This window comes from Manacus candei, unplaced genomic scaffold, assembly GCF_025592945.1.
Source record: "Manacus candei isolate 608988 ecotype Guabito, Panama unplaced genomic scaffold, ASM2559294v1 h1tg000035l, whole genome shotgun sequence".
In the NCBI taxonomy this organism is placed as follows: domain Eukaryota; kingdom Metazoa; phylum Chordata; class Aves; order Passeriformes; family Pipridae; genus Manacus; species Manacus candei.
In genome coordinates, this window is record NW_026138083.1 from 3,551,887 (window position 1) to 3,574,034 (window position 22,148).

Here is a 22,148-nt window from a genome sequence, read left to right on the forward strand (position 1 = left end):
TCAGGCAGAAATTAGAAATTTATAACTCAGTCACCATTCAGTAAGGAGTAAAAGGGAAAATAAAATGTGCTGAGTAATTTGATCCTTCTTTGCACATCCAAGATGCCAAGCCCATTTTTAGGATGACCACCACCAACAGCATTTCCCTAGCCACAGTTATTGAGGGTTTCTTTGTTTTCAAAGAATAACAGAGAACTCAGTGAACATTCATGATCTGAATAAGGGCAGGAACAATTGTAATCCAGCAATGTTATCCCACTCCTGGAAGCATGAGAATACAAAGTGGTTTTCAGCCTCATGACTTGGTCAAAATCAGCTCTGTGTCCTCAAATTTATGGTCTCATGGATAAAATAGGTGCTGTGGGGAATATGGATACAAAAAGGGATTCCTGAGTCCATCCTTTGTGATCTTGGTTAGGACCTCTTAGGCAGTACCATAACAGTTGCAGTAAGGATTAAAACAAACAAAAAAAGAAGTCAGTGACAGTGGAAAAGTGTATTTTTTTATTGTTTTGTTTTGAGGCAGTGGGTATTTTATGCATCTGCTGGGAGATTGTTTCCTTTTGCTTGCAGGTGGGGCCGTTCCAAGGAGTTCATCAGTGCCAGTACAAATCACTGCAGTTGGAGATTCCAGACCACAGTTCACCCAGAAAACATACAGTGTGTCTGTAGAGGAGGAGCTGGTCAGTCCTGTTGTAGTGGCACAAGTAAGAACAACTTTATTTTATCTTTATATAGGACATCCCATAAAATATGTGCTCCACATGTCCGTGTCTCCCTGGGCTATGGATGACTGGATCCTGGGTTTTCTGTGTGTCAAACTTCACATACAGCACTGAGTACATCCCTCAGATGATGAAGCTTATCACCCACAAAGGTGGATTTGCTTCTACTTAAACCTTTGCAAACTTTCCATTGCTTAAAGCTTAAACAGCATCTGCTACCATTTAACATTAAAAAAACAAAACAAAACAAAACCAACCTCCCAAATCAAACAAAATAAACCCCAGAACTGCTTGAGAAAGTAAACTTCCATGCTTAGCCCTTTGTTGACTCTGGACACTCTCCAAAGCCTATAGTGACCCAAAGGTCAGAATAGGCAATATTCCCTCATCTGATGGGGATAAATCTAAATCTCTGTGACATGATGATAGGAGATTTCCCATCAGAGACTGTCATAAAGGCATTTTCAAAGGAGGCTTTAGAACTTGCTCCTCATTTTGCTCAAAAATGCTCAGATGAGCAGGTCACCAGAAGCTCCTTCTGGGATGCAGGTCTGAAGGCAGATGGACAGTCTCCTACCAAAGCAGTGAGAAGATAATGCATTTTGTTGTTTTGCTTTATTGACTTCCTGAGTTAATTTTTTACTTTTTTTATATGAAGAAAGGCAGAACCAAAGGTTAAAGTGCAATCTGTTCATTATGTCCTATACATATTTACTTTTATATATTAATGGTGTTCCAGTAAAAGACAGTCCTCTTCAGTTGGATTTTTATGTATGTTGTGGTTTGATTTTTACTTCTTTTAATGAATCTGTGAGGTTAGTAAATGCCTGAATGAAAATGAATTAAAAGAAGTAAAACCAAGCCACAGTATCAACCATAAGTTGATAGCAAGCCACAATATCAACCATAAAATGAATTTGGACAAAGTTAAAATGATTATTCTTTTTTAGACAGTGGTTTATTGGTTTTAATTCATTTATTGATAATATGCTGTGTCTTCCCCAGGTAGAGTATGAGTCTTTAAATCCCCAAATACAAGTTGAGTTTCAAGTGCTGACAGAATCTGCTACGTTTGCCATCAATGGCACGGGAGTCATCTCAACAAAAACCAAACTGGACTATGAATCCCACAAAAACTACACACTGACCATTTCCTTGTCAGATGGGAACACTACTGACTATGCTACAGTGTTTGTCACAGTTCTAGATGTCAATGACAACAGTCCTGTGTTTGGTGCAACCAACACCACCGTTAATATTCTTGAGAACGTGCCACCTGGAACGAGTGTCACCAGGGTGTCAGCAACAGATGTGGATGAGGGATTCAATGGGCTAGTGGTTTATACTCTGAAAGGTGGGGAAGGCAAAATGGATATTGACAACTCAGGATTAATTTTGCTGGAAAAGGAACTGGACAGAGAAACCCAAGACTTGTATAACTTAACAGTGATCGCCAGCGACCAAGGCCAACCCGCGCGGTCGACAGCTCTCAACGTGGCAGTCATCGTTGGTGATGTGAATGACAACCCTCCTGTCTTCTCATCCAGTGTATACACAGTGGATGTCCCTGAAGATGAAGTGGTGGGAAGGGCACTGCTGGCAGTGTCTGCTACTGACTTGGATGCTGGGGACAACGCCCTGGTGAAGTACCAAATTGTCAGCCAGGAACCCCCAACCCCCTCACCGATGTTCCTTGTTAATGCAACCACAGGCCAGCTCAGCCTGAGCCAGCAGCTGGATTATGAGACCATAAAGCGTTTTCTAGTAGAAGTGGAGGCATCAGATGGAGGTCAGCCAAGTCTCAGCAATAAAACCCTCGTAGTTGTGAATGTAGCAGATGTCAACGATAACCCACCAGAATTCAACCAGGCAGCTTATCAGATATCTGTGTTTGAGAACCTTCAGAAGGGAAGTCCTGTCTACACGTTCAGTGTTGCTGACAAGGACGAGGTGGGTACCAGATTATTCTCACCCTGATAAATCAGAGGTGACACAGTTTCCTCGGTTTTAAAGCAGCGTAAATGCTTCTCGCAGTTCAGACTCCACTGAACTGTGTGTTGCTGCTCCTCACATCATGGGGATTAGTCTTGGAGAGCTCTAGGGAGAAGGAATGTCTAGGACCACAAGGGCTTCCACATGCCACAGTTCCTGTTTGCCAAAGAAGTCCAGTATTCCCACAGCTCAGGGTGCAGGATTTCATGTATTAAACCTGCCAAAGCACTTGTACTTTTGTAATGAGAACTCCTATAAAAAGGTCAGGTATCAGTATTAATATGATTATTTTTTGAACTTAAATCATGTTAATCTCAAATGAACTATGTTTTCTTTCTAGGCTGGCTTTTCTCAGGGACACTTTATTCATAACAGTACCTCATTTACTGTGGATATGCCTGGAATACTTTCATTAAGGAATGACACAGAACTGGACAGGGAGACTACATCTGCATTCACTTTACAAGTAAATTTGGGGACAGACTTTTCAGTTTTGCCTCATTTCTACTTCACTCCCTTGAACACCTTTTATATCTCTATCAGGGGTTAAAATGTCCACCAAAACTCCATTTTTGTTCCTGACTTTGGCAGGTGTGGGCAGTTGATGCTGACACAAATGGGCTTAATTCCAGTGCCCTGTTCCATGTCACTGTTCTGGATGTCAATGACAACAACCCTGAGTTCCAGATGCAGCCATACAACTTTGAGATTCCAGAAGGAGAGTACATGTCAAGTGCTCCCACCAAAGTTGGAAATGTGACTGCTACTGATTTGGATGAGGGAGAGAATGCCCGAATTACTTATTACTTATCAGCTGAGGATGGGGATAATCCATACAGCATCCAACAGGTAAGGGGTTTGGATGTGCTGAAAACAATATTTAGGTACTGCTTTTCATGCAGTTACTTGGCACAGGTAAAAACACATCAGGTTTTACCTTTTTACACATCAGGTAAAAAGAGCTGGCAGGTACCATTCTAGTGCACATCAAAACCAGCACCTGCCCTGTTTGTTGGAAATATGTGTTGATATTCAAAAACTAAGACACACTTGTCAGGTGTTGCTTGGAATCCGAACTTGCTCAAAGGAGAACAGATTATTTCAATCCCTCATCTCCTCTGAGAATTCAGTGTATAATTGTAATCAAAATGATCTGTGCATTGAACCACATTCCCTTCTTTAGGATGGAACCATTTTGGTGACTGGCTCTGTAGACAGAGAAACCAAAGAGAAGTATGAGCTGCTCTTGGTGGCATCTGATAACGGAGCTCCTCGAAGGCAGGTAAAGAGGAACGAGTTATGCTTTGTTTGCAGCTGCTTTTTCTTCAGGAAGTTAAGTGTCTGTGCTTTTTCTGAACGATGGTTTTCTCCTCTCACACACCAGAATTTCACCCATGTCAGCATTCAAGTGTTAGATGTGAATGACAACCCTCCTCAGTTCACAAAGGCTCAGTACTCAGTCAGTGTAAGAGTGGCAACAGCAGAGGAAGGAGAGTTTGTGCTGGCAGTGTCTGCTACTGACCCTGATGCTGGGAACAACTCAGTCATTTCATACAGGTAAAATCCCTGTGGTGATAATAATCCCTCGTTAATGAGTGTCTGCTGGGAAAGAAGCAAACACAAAGGTATTTTTATTTCTCACAAAGTATTTTTATTGGTCTGAAGAAGGATAAGATCTGCTCACAGACATTTTACAAGTGCTGTAATCACCTGTGATTTCTAAACTCAGGAAGGACAGTCCTTACTCTGTGTTTTAGAGCTTATTGAATCATGACTGTGTCATAAGAGAGAAACTCAGCAAAAAAAACCCAAAGCCAAAATTTGTTTGAATTTCTGAGAGTTTGGAAAATGTGTTGGAGTTCCTGTGTAGGAAGTAAGTGAATCTCTGGGAATGAGAGTGTCTTTTCACACATCTTCTGTCTGCTGGGAGGAGGAGATCAAGAAATACTAACTTTCATGATGCACCATGCATAGAAAAATTAATGGAGATAGACTTCTGTATGACCCCTATGTCATGGAAAACACCAGGATACCTTGGCATGAAAAGCATGGATTGAGAAGGACAGATGAATGAATCAGTAAAATTGTGGATGTTTAAAACTATTCTCTTGAAAGAGAATATTTTTAACTGTGAGATGGCATTCTACCTTAAACATGCTACTTTTTTCCTGTGAGCGATTCAGTTATCTGTGAGAGTTTGCAGAACACCAGGAATTAGCAGGTCATTCCAGATGAATGGCACTTGGCTTTCTTCTGTTGCTGAATATGCAGCTGAGTGTGCAATATCTGCCTTCTAGTTGTGGGAAAATCAAATGCTTGGGGTATAATGGGAGCTGAAGGCATGAATGCTGTTTTTTTCCCCATGATGGAAAACATACTTGGAATTTAAAAGGCCAATATATTTAGGCTAATGACACAGCAATTAAAACCTGCTCTTTATAAAAAGGCAGATACTGCCTGTTGAGTGCTCCTTACAGAAGCAGCAGTAAGTAGATGGTCATTAATATGAATACTCTCCTGATTTCTCTTTAATCAGCTTCATGGATCCTTCTGATGATTTCCATATAAATACCCTCACTGGAGAAATCACCCTCAGCAGGAGCTTGGACCACATCACAGCTGACACAGTTGTCACACTGACAGTTGTTGCTGCTGATCATGGAGTTCCCCAGCTTACATCTCAGGGTAAAATGTCTTTTACCCTTTTGTACTTTTCCCCACATAAACATAACCCTTGCAAACCTTTAAATTGGAAATTAATCCCATTGCTGTCAAGTCAAACTGAGTTTAGGGCAAAAATACCCCATGTTGCATTTCAGGAATAATGAATATTTGCTTTTTACCCTTTGATTTCCTCCAAGCTGCTCATCTTAACAGAAAGCTTGGGTTAGACTTAATTTTTTTAAGATTAATTTATTGCAGTTGTACTTATGGTACAAACCCCAGGATTCACAGCTGTACTCACTCTAAAAAGATGTATTCAAATAATATTGACTATGTGTTTCTCTTTCAGTTTTCCTTTATTTTCCTAGAATTAAGAACATTTAAAGAAACAGGAACTTGCAAGTAACCCTCAAATGAGTTTCTGTTCTTTCATAAAATATTGACTCACATGGCATTTTCTGTAACTTCTTCATGTGTTTTTTGGAGGCTAACTTTGATTTATCATGAACAGGAGAAACAATTGATTTTCTTAAAATTGGATGAGTGGTCACAACAGAAATTACACTTACAGTTTTATGTGTAGCCTTTCTCTTTTGTTACAAAGCAATTTAGTGTAGGAGTTTTAAGGAGTGTAAAACACCTGCACATCCCACTAACTTGCCATTCTTGATCCTTGCTCTCCTGTCCTACTGAAGCAACACTTCTGTGATCAGTGAAGTGATCTGGGGTTACTCTGGAACATAAATTGGGTATAAAAGGCCTCATGTTTTGTGTTACGTATTATTCCTGGTTACTATTGATTTCTTTTTTCTTGTCATTCCTCTTTCCCACATGATAATTTCTGTCATTTTCTACTAGTAGCTCAAAAATTTAAGGAAATAGAGCACAGATCATGATGATTTTAGCCATAACTTCCCTATTTTAATTTGCTTTCTCTCATTAGTCTCTGTCACTCTCTACTTGCTGGTAAATGACACCAGCTTCGGGCTGACTTTTGAGAGCTCCAGCTACGAGTTCAGCATTGATGAGAACAAGCCATCAGGGACTGCAGTGGGCTCTGTGAAGGCTCTGACTGGAAGCATAGCTGTGCAGGTGGTGTATTCCCTGCAATCCCACCGGGACAAGTTCTCCGTGGGTGACCAAGGAGACATCGTGGCCCTTGACGGGCTCGATCGGGAAGAAGTCGACCTGTACAGCATCATCGTGGAGGCTGTGGATTCTGTGCTGCCACCCAGCACAGCTGTGGCTTTGGTATGGAACAGGCATTCCCAAAGGTTTTTTTATAAAGGAACACGAAATATCTTTAAAAAAAAAAACAAACCCAAGAATTGAGCAATATCCACATAAGTGCCTTCTGTTATGCAAGCACGAAAGCTTTGGCAGCCTTTCGTTTAACTTCAGGTTTTCTATCCTGAGGAGATATTACCATCTTGAAATATTGTCCCTTCACAGATTGAAATATTGTCCCTTCACAGATTGCATCACTTCCTGAGAGTCCCTCTGTGAACAGCCCATAACCAGAGAAACCCACAAACACCAAAACTGAGTCTGTGCATAGCTCTGGCAAATCATGAGGCAGATGAGCCCAAAAGCCCCAGATTATTAATTCTCCTCATCTCTTCCACTTAGAGTAGATGTTATGTCATACATATGTTATCTTGCAACTGAGAATTAAAAAAATCAAAAAATGCTGAGGTTGTGGAAATGTTCAAATGCCAAAAAATGCTGAATTTGTTATGTATCCCTTTGTGTTTTTTGGGGTTTTGTTGCTTTTTTCCCTATAGGCTTCCCTAGGTTAAAATGAATCAAAATTCTCCTTCAAATACCATTTCTACAGCTCAAATTTGTGTCTCTTGTTTTTTTTTCTTTTCTTATAGGTAACTGTGAGAGTTAATGATGTCAATGACAATTCTCCAGTTTTCCCAGCATGGATTCAAACTAAATTATCGGCTCCCGAGAATGCAGCTGGTCTGGACTTGGGCACATATTCTGCTACTGATCTGGATATAGGAGTTAATGCACTTATTACCTACTCTCTGGAAGATGATTTTGCTGGAACATTCCATATTGACAGTTCTACTGGCAAGCTGATGACAAACACATCCTTAGACAGAGAAACGGTGGACAGTTATGAGTTGAAAATAATAGTAAGTTGACAAACTTTTGAGGCGAGTGCACAGAATTCTCAACACAAGAAATGAGAAAATACTGAATCATCACAAGAAAACCACTTAATCTCAGAGAATTCCATTGGAATTCATTAATGAATTTTGACTGTTCCTTATGTTTTGCACCCAGAGCTCCGTTTTCTGCTGTGTAAATTGGTTTTAGTGGATAAATGATCCATGAAGCCCAGATTTTAAAGGTTATTGTCACACAACAGCTTATTATGACATCTGCAAAGCATTCCTGAGACCAATCCATGTTGTTTGTCCCTTTCCCTTACTTTTTCATTTTTCAAAAGCTTAGACCTTTTAAGATGCTTAGACCTTTTAAAAAATACCTGAAATGAGATTTTTCAAGTTAAAAAAAAAAAAAAGGAGGCACAAAGTTTCATTCACTAGCCATGAGGATATTTATTTATTCTCTCTAATTTAATTGGTTTTTACTGCTACTAATTAGATCAATTATTGTGCATACTAAGAAGCGTTCCAGCACTGGCCATCAGGTACAAATATATTTTAAGGACATTTTTTGCTGCTAACAAATAATTTCAGAGGTCAAGGAACTTGGGGAACATATTCAGGAAACCCACTAAAAATTGAACCAGTGTCTTCTGAAAATTTGAGAGTTAATGAAAGTGGCACTTGTTAAGACTAATTGAAAATTGTATAAATGTACCTATAGACTGGAATTTACTATGGCCATGTACTGGATGCTCTTCACAGCCTGCTTTGTAGGCACTTCAAACCCTCAAAATGCAAGGGGTTTCCTTATTCTTTTAAATGCCACACCACGGATATCTGTGTTTTTGTGCTGATTAGTGCCATGTCTGGTCACATGGCGTGTTTGATCTGGATCCAGGCTTGAGCTTTTGATTAACTGCTAATGAAATGAGGCAGAGAGTGTGATGGGGTGAGGACACCACTGCAGGAAATGTGGCCACTGATCAACTACAGGGCTAGAACAATGTTACTGGGGGATAACTGCTCCAGCAGAAAGTCTTCAGAGACAAAGGGGTTCACAATTTTTGGATCAAAACTGAAATGGCAAAGTAAGTTTGTATCAAAGAGTTGCTTTCAATGACACATTTCTTCACAGGCCACCGATTCTGGCAACCCACCCCAATCTGCAAGCTTAGTGCTGAGCCTCACTGTGGAAGATGTGAATGACAACCCACCAGTGTTCCCCCAGAAATCCTACTCTGTGGCTGTGAGAGAGAATGAGCCTCCACACGTGGTAGGTGGCACTTGGAATAACCAGGCTGTTCTGCACTTGTGTTCTCCATGTAAACTTGGAAGGAGTGGTTATGTATCATCACTGTGCATTGGGGAACGTAATTTTTTACTTTGTGGAGCCTGAAAAATCACAGAGCATGTTAATTTATGTGACAGTGACCACTGATCTTAAAGATCATCTCATTCCAGCTCCCTGCCATGGGCAGGGACTCCTTCCACTAGACCAGGTTTCTCAAAAGCTCCATTCAACCTGGCTTTAAACGTTTCCAGGGATGGGGAAACCACAACTTCTCTGGGCAACCTCCCAGTGTATCTGCCTTGCAGATATGACCTAATGATTTACAGGAATTGAAGGAAGAGGTGTCACCTGAAAATCTGTAACATCTGTGACCATTCCTGCTGTGTCAGGGTTTTAGCAAGGCAATTAATGGCCATATGACTAATTTGGTCAGTAAACACTGCATGCTTCAGTGCCAGTCTTGGGTGTATGTTTTGCCACTCTCTTCATTCTGCTCCAAACCTTTTGTTTCTCTTTTTTCCCCCTCTCATTTAGATTTTGAATGCAGCAGCCACAGATGCAGATATAGGTTACAATGCCATTATTCATTACACCATAACTGGAGAGACAACTTCATTTTATGTTGGGGAACTTTCTGGAGACATTGCAACTCTTGAACCTCTGGACTATGAAAGTCGTTCCCAGTACACCTTTACTCTGAAAGCTTTCAATCCTGGAGAGCCAAATCTCCAGGACACAGCAAACATCACAGGTAGCTCTGCTTTACCACAGGAAATGTCCTTTCATTCCCCTTAGGGAATATTTCAGCATGTGTAATTATGAGGCATAAACATATGCAATACTAATATAGTCTGCTAAGGTAAATTATCAGAAATGATGATGTGATCTTTGCACTACAGCCAGATGGAAATTTAAAAAATACTTGCCTTGTCAAAAATGAAGATTTTTTTTTTCACACGAACTATTCTCACTTCAATATATTCACAGATTTTTCTATTATGTTGTTTTTGAGCACCTATTGACATTTTGATTGAAAAGGTTCCCAAAAACGTGATCCAGTTCTTTTGCTGCTTGTTTACAGCAAGCCTGTTTCTAGGGTGATAAATGACACTGACAGAGATTTTTAGTGTTGTTAAAATAACAGTGCTTGTTTGCTGTTGCTTTTTTCCTCAAAAAAAAAAAAAATTAAATTAATTTGTACTTTTGGGGGAAAAAAAAAGATAAAAGTGAAGTTGGTATTCTAGGTTTTGGCCAGCCCTACTTTTGACCAGTATGACTGGAGGTATTAGTTTGTTTATTTGTTTCTTGTTCTGTGTTATTTATGTTGCTCTATGGCCAGGTTCACTAATTGTGGACCATTATTCAGGTCATGTACAAATATAAAACTTAGCAATTTTGTCTCCCAATGCCAAGGCAAAGACTAGAGATACCAGATAAATATGGGCACAGAAGGGGGCCCAGTGGAACAATATGATATTATTCCTGACAGATAGCAGTGACAGCATTCTAGCCAGGAGTCAAGTTATTACTTGAGCAGCAAATAATTTAATCCACAAAGGCAAGTATTTTGAAGTTCAGAAAACAAGGTTGCCATCTGGTTTAAATAGAAAGAGCTCCAACTCAGTTCAGAGGAGCTGTGCTGGATTGTATCAGCTGAAGAAATAGCTTGTGACTGTTTAGGCAAAACTCATCAGACTTGGACCTTCTTTCTCAGTTACTGTGGAAGATGTGAATGAAGAAGGACCTGTGTTTGACAAGCCCTCATATCACCAGATCCTTCTGGACAATTCTACAGCTGGCACTCTGGTAGTAGATATCAATGCAAGAGATGAAGGCAAGGATTATGATGAGGGAATTATCTACAATATTACAGGTATGCTAGAGAAAAAAATCTTCTGGCTATTTGTTGCTGGGATACTTGAATACTGCTAAACCACCAGGATCAGAGGCCTCAGAAGGACCCTTCCAGCCCAAATGATTCTATGACACAGAATCAAGAGAAACCAGGAGTGTCTTGCCCCAAGTCCCAGATCAGGATTTCCACCTGCGTCTCTTCAATCCCAGCTGTCTCTGCTGGTCCCACTGAACGTCTCCAACACTTGTTTTCCTGTTTTCAGGTGGGAACTCAGAAGACCTCTTTAATCTCTCCAGTACCACAGGAGAACTCAAGTTAACAAGAGACTTATCCAAACAAACTGAACCCCAGTATTACTCCTTGAATGTCACCGCTACGGATTCGGGTTTGCCGCCTCTTTCAACCTCTGTAAAGGTACTAAATTTTAGTGTCAACTTGCACAGTTTATTCCCCAGCTTGTTTTGTTCTAAGCTGAGCATAACTACACCAGGAAATGGGTCTTAGTGAGGCAAAACTATGCAAAACACAGGTCATTTCATTTCAGAAAAGACAGACAGGCTCTAGGCCCTGAGGGAGGAGGATTAGAGGAGTGAAGACTTCTGTACAAGGTCAAAGAGTGGGGCAGTCAGAGGGGATGTAATGGAAGTGTGTGATAAATAAACAGGAGGTGGCAAATAACGTGTTCCTGTTTATTTTCTTATAAAGCAAGAAAAAGTAATTTCTAAATTAACGACTGAGAAATGTGAATATGATTAAAAAAAATTTTTATACAGTGCTTAGAACTTGATGGTGATTTTTGCCACTAAATATTGCAGCAGAACTTAAAAAAAAAAAAAAAAAGAAGAACTAGAAATCTGTATGGATAAAGACATGTAGAAAATTGCCTTCAGCAATCCCAAAAGGTAGACTTACAAGCCATCATTCTTTAGAGCCTTGGACAGAAGCTGTCTGGCATCAGTTAGAAATAAGTGATCTTTATTTTGTGAAGCAATAGGCCTTCTTTATTTACCAGCTGTCACCTTTTTTTCATCTATAAAATCAGTTATAATGCTTTTAAAATACAGGACTTCTGGTTATACACTCTCCAGCGGAAGAATTTGTTGCAAACACATTTCAGTGCATCTCTGAGAGCTGTTTAGCTGGACAAGAAGTGTGCTGCTTGTGATGAACTGAAATCCCTCTATTTAGCAAAGCAAACAGGGTTTAGCAAAGCAACAGGTTCTGCTGACACAGAACCTCCAGCGATGAGGCTGCAAAGGTGTTTCCCTGACCTGCACTGCCTTCAGGACACTGATGTGTCCAAGCCAGCACACAGCAATCCTTCTTACTGCCCAAGTTCTGGACTTGTGCTGTTGCACACCTCAGTAGGAAGGTCTGCTCGAGCTGGGAACATCACCCCTGTGTCCATGTCCCTTTCTCTGCAGGTGTCAGTCACCGTCGTTCCCGTCGGCGTGTCCTTCCCGGTGTTCTCGGAGGCAGCCTATCATCCTGCCCCTCTCAGTGAGAAGGCACTGCCAGACACATTTGTGGTGCAGACCAGTGTGTTGTACAGTGCCCCTGTGAGCTACACTGTTGTCTCTGGAGATGACAAGGGTAAGCTCTTGATGTGGAATAGCAGGAGGGGGGTGTGTTAAACAACAGCACTGAGCTTTTGGGGGGTGTGTTTCTTCTCTCTTTCCTTTTGCCCTTATCTCAGTTCTGCAGCCATTAACACTGGAGGTGTATCAACCACATGTACAAATTTGACCTGCATCAGGTGTGGGCACATGATTGAATTTCTGTCCCATTAGCAAGAGCCACATGATCCATACCTGGCCTCCACCACCTCCACGCTTTGTCTGCTGCAGGAAGATCAGGTGGTACCTGGTCAGGCATAAAGTTACAGTGACTGGAGCAAAAACACCTGAAAGCATAAAGACTTCTGGTAGAAAAACTAACTCAGCAATGTTTTCTTAACAAATGTGAGAGTGTAGATGGAGTTTCTGTAGGGTCAAGTGGATCAGTGCTTTGTCTATTTTTACTAAATATAGAGCTGATTTCATTGCATCATCAAACACAGACAGTTTCTAATTCTGGTTTTGTAAAATGTTTTGGATGAAGTTGTGGTCTCCTTGAACTTAGCTGCAGAATTCTTCATCTCCAGTAAGAACAAGACTTCAGAGGAAATTATATATATATATATATATATATATATATATATATATATATATATATAATAATTTCCAACTGAAACAGGGACTGTTTCATAGGAAGGTGAAGACCTGAGTGGAGAGTGGTGGAGTGAATTTTCTCCCTTTTGGTTTCCATCTGACCTTCTGAATTGTTTCTTTTTGTTAATTACAACCCTGGATATGCCTGACATTCTTATAAATCTTGTAAAAATGTTGAATTTCATTTTGTTCTTTGAAAAATACTGTAACTTGTAATGCTCCTATAAATAACATGTAGTTTGCATTGCAGGATTCATATCTTCAGTTGCAACTAAAAAATTCATAACCAGAATAATTTCTGGGGGATTTTTTGTGTTTGTTTTTTTTTTTTTTTACAGGGTATTTCATGATAGATTCCTCCAGTGGTATCATAAGGACAACAAAGAATTTGAAACTGGAAGATTTTCCAGTAACTTTCAACGTTCGAGCAACAGATTCCACTGATGCTGCCATATTTACTGAAGCTCCAGTGGAGGTGGAAGTTATTGATGAAAATGATTTCCCTCCTGTTTTCCCATCCTCTCTGCTGGAAGCAACACTGGCAGAGGTAAGAAAGTGCCATCCAAACTGCATCACATTTTTATTATTGTTCTGAAGATTTATATATAATCTTTCCGCGAGAATAAAAGTAAACCTTCTGGAACTGGGCAGGTTTGCCCTTCTGTTCTGCCATGGGATGTTTTTGAGGTTGCTTTCCAGCTGAAAATCCCAATACACAAAGAGAAGGGTCTAAAAGTGTGGACATGTTGATGGAAAACTGAACCTTTTAATAATAAGGGGCTCCATAAAGGAAGAACTACCACTTCGTTTTGCATATTTATACAAAGACAACATTCAGGTGCATTTAAAATCTGGTGGATGTGCTGGGCTTAGACTCACTCAGCCTCTTGTAAGGGAGCTTCAGGCAGAGAAATAGCAGGGAAAAGTCTAGTTTAGCAATATTTCTGCTCCTGCTCATATACAATCTGTTGTGATTCTTGCTGACACAGAGTGATCAGCAGCAGAAAACAAGCCAGATTTCAGTCAGATTTTCAGACAGAAAATCTGGTTGTCTACAAAACAAGCCACAGCATTTAATTATGCAGAAGCATCCAGCTCAGCATTTCACTCCTCAATTTTCAAGCAACACCTTTTCACATTTTAATCTGCTGGCTGCTTTTTTTCAAAAAGAAGCCCAGTGATCATGTTAATATTTTATTTAACACATACCTTGCCTTTGAGATCCCCAGCTGATGCTCTCTTAAGTCAGCCACAACCCATTTAAAATGTAACCCATTTCTACCACTGAGCTAAATTTAGGTTCAATTATTACACGTATTTATTCAATTATTACACTTACTTGCAATGTTCCCAGCTAGTTTAATGGAGTAGAGCTGGAATCACATTTCCCATCCTTAAAAAATTGATTTCCATGTGAAACATTTACACAGTTGGATCAAATAACTTCAGGTCTCAAATGGCTGTGCAAGTGAAACAGTGATATCTTCTGTCAATCTTGCTGCAAATAACATTGTTAGAAAGGAAGAATTGTATTATTTCTTTCAAGAAGAGTAATTATTAGCCAAATAGTGTTCAAAAAGAAATGTGATTTTGAAGTTGAGAACATCCACTGAGTTTCATGGGAGTAGAGGATGTTGAACAGAAATAGCAGCAAGTCAGATGCTTGAGGTTAAGATCTGGGGTGCTGGAAATCATGGAGATTTTTCTTCTCAAGGATTATTGCTATAGGAGGAGACATGGGGGCAGAAAAACAGTTATTTTCTGTAAATTAGAGAAAACAAGAGACTCTTACTCTGCTAAATAAGTTGCATAATTTTGATTTTAAAATCTCTATCCTACTGTGTGTGCAGTATCTGTTGCTTTCCCCCTTTCACATAATCCAAGGAATTGCAGCAAACCAGTCTCTGACAGCTCCAATCTTTCCTCATCCACAGAATTTAACAGCTACTGAGATTGTCCAGCTGAAAGCTCAGGATAATGATACAGGTAGAAATGGGTTGCTAACATATGGCATTCTTAATGGACACGGACTAAAATTCAGGATAAATGAAACAACTGGAGTTCTGTATTCCAATACCACCTTTGATTATGAAGAGGAACCTACCGAGTATCAGGTTTGCTTTAGATTTCTTCAATCTTTTTTTTATTCAGATCTCTTTGTCTTTCTCTTGGATAACAGGTGACCCTTGTGTTTTTGTTTGGCTTTATATTGCTTGAACGTTTTCTGCATTGGTTTAGAACAGGAGCACTCTCAAGACGTGAGGCTTTGTTAAAACAAGCCACTGCCTTCCAGCTATAACGAAATTCAAGCACAGCTCACTGTTCACCTGCCCTACAAACAGTCCAGCACATGAATAACTAATTGCACAGTGACAGCTCATGTATTCAGTGCTGTCTGCTTGAATCTGGACTGCACTGAGACCTTGCAGACATGATTCTCAGTCAATCTTCTTTATTGTTGTCGCCACTGCTGGATATTTATGATCTTATTTTGCTTCAAGCAGAAATATTGGTGAATTTGCTGTTCAGAATTGGACTTCACCTTTCTAAGAACATTCCAAAGTTTAAAATTTGCCAAGATTTTTTTTTTTAATCCTTATGAAAGTACCTCTTTGTATGATCTCCCATTGGCAATCACTTCCAGGTTGTGGTATATGCTGAAGATGATGGAATCCCTGAGAAGAAGAGAGGTTACTGCACAGTTGTCATAAGGATCACTGATGTTAATGACTGGCCACCTGTCTTTGAGCCAGTGCCTGAATTCAGTGTAAATGAAAATGTGCCTGTGGGATTCACAGTTGGAAAAGTCACAGCAACAGACAGAGACATGGGAGACAATGCCTTTGTTCTGTATAATCTTACAGGTAACAAGGAATTCTATCACTGTTTTCTTGAATAAGGGATAAGGGTCTAGGGCCTAATCCATGCCTGCCTTGTAGAACCTAACAGAGATGGAAATTTAGACTCCTTCAGACCAGAGCTGAAATACTTGGTTTTGTTTTAAGGACCATCAAGAGCAATGTGAATACAGTTCATATGTTTTTAATCTTTTAATTACAATATACATCAGACTTTGAGGGTCACCAAAACCAGCAGAAGTATAATTTAAGAGTGTAGTTAATCACGAGCTTCTAAAATGTATTAATTGATGATGCTTCTTTATATCTGTCTCAGATGGTGGAGAAAATATATTTGAAATAGATGAAATACAGGGCATCATTAAAATAAAGAACTCTCCAGACTATGAAGCTATGAATAAATACAACCTTACAGTGACTGCAGTCAACAATAAATCTGCCCCTTTCTATCAGGTAAAAGGCCATTATTGTAATGAACTGTGACTCTTCAGAGTGGATTTTGAACTAGTGGGAGGGAGCTCTGTCCAAGACATTTATTGTGTGGAATAAAATGAGTCACCTAATCATGTTTAGAGTCAGACTCCTGCAACCTCTGACCACACTGGGCAGCAGTATACCTTAATTATGGGAAATACTTCAAAATTATGCATGGTAGGGTTCAACCCTGAATTGTTTGCTGACTAACCTGGGCTGGGGAACAGGAGCCTTTGCTTGCTGCTGTTAGAACTGTAAGTGATGTGATAATTTTTCACGGGAGAAAAAAGTACTTTCAGCAAATTGTTGTAGCTCTGCTGTATTTCTTTTATTCGAGAAGATATTAGACACTTATTTAACAGAACCAGAACATGTGTGGTTCTCTTAACTGTGTGTAAGACACGTTGGCCTCCTAAACACATCCTGTTCTTGCTCATTCAGGGGCATTTCAAGAAGTAGAATCCTACTGCAGCATTGATTTCCTGCCTCTTGTGTTAAAATCCTGTAGTCCCTCTGATGTTGAGGTCACAAAGTTAAACCCAAACAACATTTTACCGCAGCGTTTTCAAACCCCGACTTTTACTTCTTGTTGCAAGTAAGAAAAAAACCATCGCTAAATAAGACATTCTAAATACTTTAAAATGCATGAAACCCATTTTGCTTTCTAGGCAACTACTTCAGTCACCGTGCTGGTGATGGATGTGAACGATAACGCTCCAGTGTTTGCTCAGGAGTCCTATTCTGCTTCCATGAACATGATTAATCCTGTAGGTGCTCATGTCATAACTGTGAGTGCCACCGACAAGGATCAGGTAACTCCTCCTGCTGGATTCTGACACTGCCTTCAGCTGCAGCCCAAAGAGGCCTTTCTCTGTTCTTTAGGCACGAAATAGCAAATGTAGGGAATTCTAACAGCACTGGGAATTGGGAATTGGGACTTTTGATGGTTCTGCCTTGATGCTGGAGGGCTCCCTGTCTTTGGGCGTGTTTCCTCAGCTGTATTTGCTTTCATTTTCCCCCTTTTTATATGGAGCTGCACCAGGCTTTCAGAAGTACACAAGGACTGAAGCAATTTAGTGTCTCTGAAGTTATTTGAACTTCTGAAGTAGATGATTCTGTAAAAGCTGAACATCACATGGAAATGTCTGCTTGCCACACGCCTCTGAAGTGTGGTACCCCATTAATTCCCTCCATCCCCCTTTTCTAATGTAATTTTGTTTGATACATCTGTACTGCACCCATCAACTAGCATCCAGGCACTGGCAGGGACATCCAGCAGTCACACAGATCACCATGACAACATCACCAGTAATTATATCATTTAAAGGGTGAAACCTCTAGAAGTGACAACAAAATAGGTGGAGCAGGTGCCTTCCTATCTCCTCACGTGTAGTTTTGGTTAGAATAGCTGCAGCTGTGGCACATTGCTGCAAATGATCCACCAGCCCTTTTTTAATCACCCTTTTCAACGATTTTTGTATAAAAAGTGAAATTGCTTTTGAAAATTGCTGGACTGTGTGAGCTGTGCATTGAGACCCTAATGAAATTCATCCTTCAGCTGTCTGGTCCTGTGCCATGAGAGTGGCACTTGTCCTCCCTGTGCCACTCTCACTCCTGTGACTGCCCCCCTCTACACTTATTTTCATTAGAGACCTTTTTCCAACATTTTCACTGTGTAACTGGCCCATTTATTGAGAATTTTATCCTGCTCTGTGGTTTTTTTTTAGTTGCCATCCATCCTACCACAGCTAACCCCAGGTTTTCATTCTTAAAATAAAAAAAATAAAATAAAATCACTACTTTCAAATAATTTTGCTGGAGACATTTAGACATTTTGAAATCTCTTGTTTCAGTGTTTCTCCTACCTTTCAAAATATATTCCCAGTTCCCTGAAGTTGTGTTCCTTTCATGGCAGGGGCAGAATGGCCTTGTTGAGTACTACATCCTCCCGGACAGGAACGTGAGCCCCTTCTTCCTGGTGGAAAACCCCAGTGAGGGGAAAATAATTACAACTGGAAACCTGTCTAGGTCTGGAGAGATCCACTTAACAGTGATGGCTAAGGACAAAGGCTCCCCTCCTTTAAATGGCACTGCTCTGATTACTCTTAACGTGTCTGACAACCGCCCCTTCGTCCCTCGGTTTAACGGGAGTGAAATCAGGTGAGGCTTTCATATTATATAACATATATATATATATAGATATACACTACATACATTCTCCAGGCAGTGCAAAACATAGTAAAGCTGAAGCTCATTTTCATAGTTTTCCATGCAGAAGAAAAGAACATTGGGGTTTTTTTTAAACAAAATATTTAGGAAATTCTGCTGTTCTGGGGGTTCTGTGAACGTGATTTGAAGCATCACCTTTACTTCTTTATCTTGCAGCTTGTCTAAGCCACACTCTCCATCCTTTTCCTCTTGCACACTATAAACTATTTTTCCTTAGGCTTTACTCAAGGACAAATCAATGTCTGATAGAAAAGCAGGGCTTGCACTGCTCTCTGACAGTCAGGCAGCTCCAGCAAACAACTGGAGGGGAGTGGGCAGGATTTTCCACAGGGAGTTAAATTTCAAAGTCTGCCCCTGCAACAACTGATGGGAAGTTTAACATTAATTTCTCATTAACATATTTCTCATTTCTTTCCTGCATTAGCATTTCCGTTTTGGAAAACACAGGAGTGGATTATTTAATTTATGCTCTCACTTTGGTTGAAGATTCAGGAGCACTGATTGATTACAGTGTTGTATCTGGCAATGAAAAAGGTGAGTAGGATTTCCCTTATGAGTTAAAATAGCCAAGAGAACATAATAACCTGTCTTTTGTGTGTGGCAGATGTTGCTGGATGTAAATGAGGAGATGAAGAGCACGGATAAAAATTTGTGTCTTTTTTTAAAAAAAGGAAGCACACAGAATTTCTTTCAGAGCTTCTCAGCATTGACTTCATTGATCTTTGGCTATGGAGAGGGTGGTAACTTGCTAAAAGGTGGGGGAAAATTAGGAAAATTTAAGTCTTAAATTAGCAAAATTTAAGACTGAGGGAGCCAAAATAGAAAACTTGGAAATATATATATAAAAATGAGTTCTGCAACAAGAAGCTGCAATTCTGTTTTTCACATATATTGTTCCTTTACATGTTTAAGAGCTGTTTGGTCTGGGATAGGAACCCAGCTGTGATGCCTTTGCTGCTTGGCCGGTGGAAATGTTGCATTTCACCTTCTTAAGAGCAGAGGAGCCATGGAAACATCCCAAGAGCAACTAAGTAATCCTACAAGAGTAGGAGGGATACAGGTAAAATGGTAGCTATAACAGCAAAATTGCATCTTTTTCCTTTCAGGTCATTTTAGATTGGATCCCACAAGTGGGGAGCTGAGGACAGCAGTTAATTTGAACTACGAGGAAGTTCCTCAGTACGTGCTTTTAATTCAAGCAACTCCTCTGCTTGAAAAAACCTCACCTGCTGCAGAGGTCCAGCATTCAGGTAACTTTTTGCTTTGAAGGACATTCCAACTTAAATCGGGGCAATGGACACCTCTTTTGTATTTGCAACCCCGTAAAGGAGTTGTGATTGTCTTCAGCCGAAAAATCCGACGTGAAGGATGGAAAGCTGGGGTTGTGCAGAGCAGAGCCAGCAGCCTTCCCTCCCCTGGGGCTGCAAACCCTCACAAAAGGATATAACAGCTGGCACTGGACTCCTCAGCAGGAGGTGGAGAGGGCTGACCGGGGAGCAGTGCTGCCTGGAACTGCCTGCTCCCACCGGAGCCCCGGGAGGGCTGGGATAGAGCTCCCCTGGGCACATCCCCGCCGCGCTCCCTTTGTCTCTTCACACTCGGCAGAGATGCTGCAAAGCCACAGCCTGAGCCAGCCTTTGGAGTGTGGGCTCTGGTGGTGGCTGTTGCTGATACCTGTGTTTGCTCCAGGCCTGTTTGCTGAGAACGTGGCCATGCTGACAATCTCCGTGCAGGACGTGAACGAGGAGCCCGTGTTTGTGAGCGATTCCTACTCTGCTCGCATCCCCAGCTCTGTGCCCTACAAGCACCCCGTCATCACAGTCCAGGTGGAGTATTTCCTGGGCCCTTCATAGGGACAGAAATCCTGGGAAAGAGCTGGATTTCTTCCACAGTTAAACTGGGTTAAAGGAGCACTTAAACCTGAGTTTCACAAATCACCTTTTTCAAACCCAGGCCACGGATCCCGACTCAGGAGACAACGGCCTGGTGCTGTACAGTTTGGTGAATCATCAAACAAATGAATTTGACATCAATGAAAATACAGGGGAGATTTTTACAGTTTCTGTAGCAGGAAAGGCTGGAACATTTTATCTGCAAGTCCAAGCTGCAGACCAAGGCACAAGAAGCCTCACAGCCCGGACAACAGTCAACGTAAGGAATATTGCCATGGATAATCCTGATTTACTCCCATGTCAAAACTCTGAACACAAGAAGGGTTAGGTTTAGTAACAGCAAAAAAAATTACTTAACACCACCAAAAAATTTGTCTGATGCATGAATATTTGCTACATACTATAATTAAAAGGTTGCCATTTTCACTGACATATAAAAATATGTTGGCACAAAGACTGATTTTGGAGGACAGTTCTTTTATATCAGAGGGGTTTTGTTGTTGTTTAATGGGTTGGGCTTTGTTTTTTTTTTTTTTTTAATCAATCTGAGAGGAACAAATGCTTTAGAAAATCTTATGTGTGATTCTTTCTTTATTAGGTTACTGTTGATTCCAGTTCCAGTAGCAACATCGTGATGGTGGTGCTTAATCAGCAGACCAATGTTGTTGAAAGAAACATTGCCGAAGTAAAAAGGTATTTTTGAAACTCTGAAGCCTATTCTGGTTTAATATCTAACGACAAATTTGGAGTCCATTTGGGACAGGGGTCTGCCAGCCTAGAGGGAGAAGATACAGCATGAAAATCTCCATGCAAAAGGAGGAGAAAACAATGAGGATTATGAGACTGAATTTCCCTCCTCCCCACCTTTACTGTTTATAATACTCTATAGATATCACTGACCAGGCATTTTTTTTCCTGTGCTACTCAATCTCTCAACAATTTTGGGCAAATAGCTTAATTCCTTTGCTGGTAATAATCTTTTTTACATGCTTAGATTAAAAAGGTATTTTTATTAATATCAATATCTGCCAAGTGTTGTATTAAATACTGCTGTATTTAATTTCCAGAGTAATAGGATCTGTCACTGCCCAGTTAATTAAAAATGTTTTCTTAATATGATGACAGGGTCCTGGATGATAAACTTGCATGGAATGTATACATTGTTGATGTTTATTCCAATGAATTTGAAAGAAAAGCAAGAAGCAGCACTGATGAAACCCAAATAGAAATTATTGCTTTTGATGAGGCCCACCAGGAAGTACCTGCACAGGATGTAAAAAGGTCTGTATGGCACAGTCTGGCTTCTGGGGGGCAGAGCTATGCAGATGGGTTTTGTTTCTCTGGAAGTTATTAAGGTCTTGGACTGGATGGGTTTAGATCAAATAACAGTTTATCTGAGATTTGGCTCAAGGCTTAAATGGATATTTTAGAATTCAGAAAGCTTTCATTATTTATCGAAAGGTAATTTCCAGAGTTTGTCAAAACCATGAATAAGGCAGTTTAATCGTGCAAAATAGATTTAAAAGTCAGTTTAAGAAAAAACAGCTGAAGCAGAAAGAATGTAATTAAAATACATTGACTTTACAACAGCAGATTGTTGATTAAAAATTTTACGCTTTAGGTGTATTTTACATTTGTTTCATAACACGACAGTGATGTGGATTTAGAGGATTTACTGATCTCTCAAGTTCAATTGTCCAAGCTTTGCAGCATTTTAGGTCACAAGCACCAGGGCTGGTTGCTTAGAGAACAGAGGCTTTCCTGAATGAAAGCCACGACAAGCCTGAATTTTCAGAAAAGATCTTGGCAGACCAGGGAGGGATATTTTGTTC

General features: G+C 40.3%; 1 protein-coding gene across 1 annotated transcript in view; it reads left to right on the top strand.

Moving 5' to 3' along the window:
* Positions 1-22,148, top strand: part of LOC127473410 (protocadherin Fat 4-like) — a 37,082-nt gene that overhangs the window by 12,327 nt on the left and 2,607 nt on the right. Inside the window, exons 15-40 of the mRNA XM_051792975.1 lie at positions 574-707; positions 1,731-2,675; positions 3,058-3,183; positions 3,309-3,566; positions 3,901-3,999; positions 4,102-4,274; positions 5,254-5,402; positions 6,325-6,632; positions 7,259-7,528; positions 8,643-8,780; positions 9,333-9,549; positions 10,513-10,671; positions 10,916-11,067; positions 12,078-12,246; positions 13,202-13,410; positions 14,798-14,977; positions 15,508-15,727; positions 16,038-16,174; positions 16,864-17,007; positions 18,111-18,355; positions 18,849-18,958; positions 19,531-19,674; positions 20,114-20,250; positions 20,378-20,575; positions 20,915-21,009; positions 21,442-21,597. Of these exons, the coding sequence (XP_051648935.1) occupies positions 574-707; positions 1,731-2,675; positions 3,058-3,183; positions 3,309-3,566; positions 3,901-3,999; positions 4,102-4,274; positions 5,254-5,402; positions 6,325-6,632; positions 7,259-7,528; positions 8,643-8,780; positions 9,333-9,549; positions 10,513-10,671; positions 10,916-11,067; positions 12,078-12,246; positions 13,202-13,410; positions 14,798-14,977; positions 15,508-15,727; positions 16,038-16,174; positions 16,864-17,007; positions 18,111-18,355; positions 18,849-18,958; positions 19,531-19,674; positions 20,114-20,250; positions 20,378-20,575; positions 20,915-21,009; positions 21,442-21,597 (5,272 nt within the window). The remainder of the gene's footprint in view (positions 1-573; positions 708-1,730; positions 2,676-3,057; positions 3,184-3,308; positions 3,567-3,900; positions 4,000-4,101; positions 4,275-5,253; positions 5,403-6,324; positions 6,633-7,258; positions 7,529-8,642; positions 8,781-9,332; positions 9,550-10,512; positions 10,672-10,915; positions 11,068-12,077; positions 12,247-13,201; positions 13,411-14,797; positions 14,978-15,507; positions 15,728-16,037; positions 16,175-16,863; positions 17,008-18,110; positions 18,356-18,848; positions 18,959-19,530; positions 19,675-20,113; positions 20,251-20,377; positions 20,576-20,914; positions 21,010-21,441; positions 21,598-22,148) is intronic.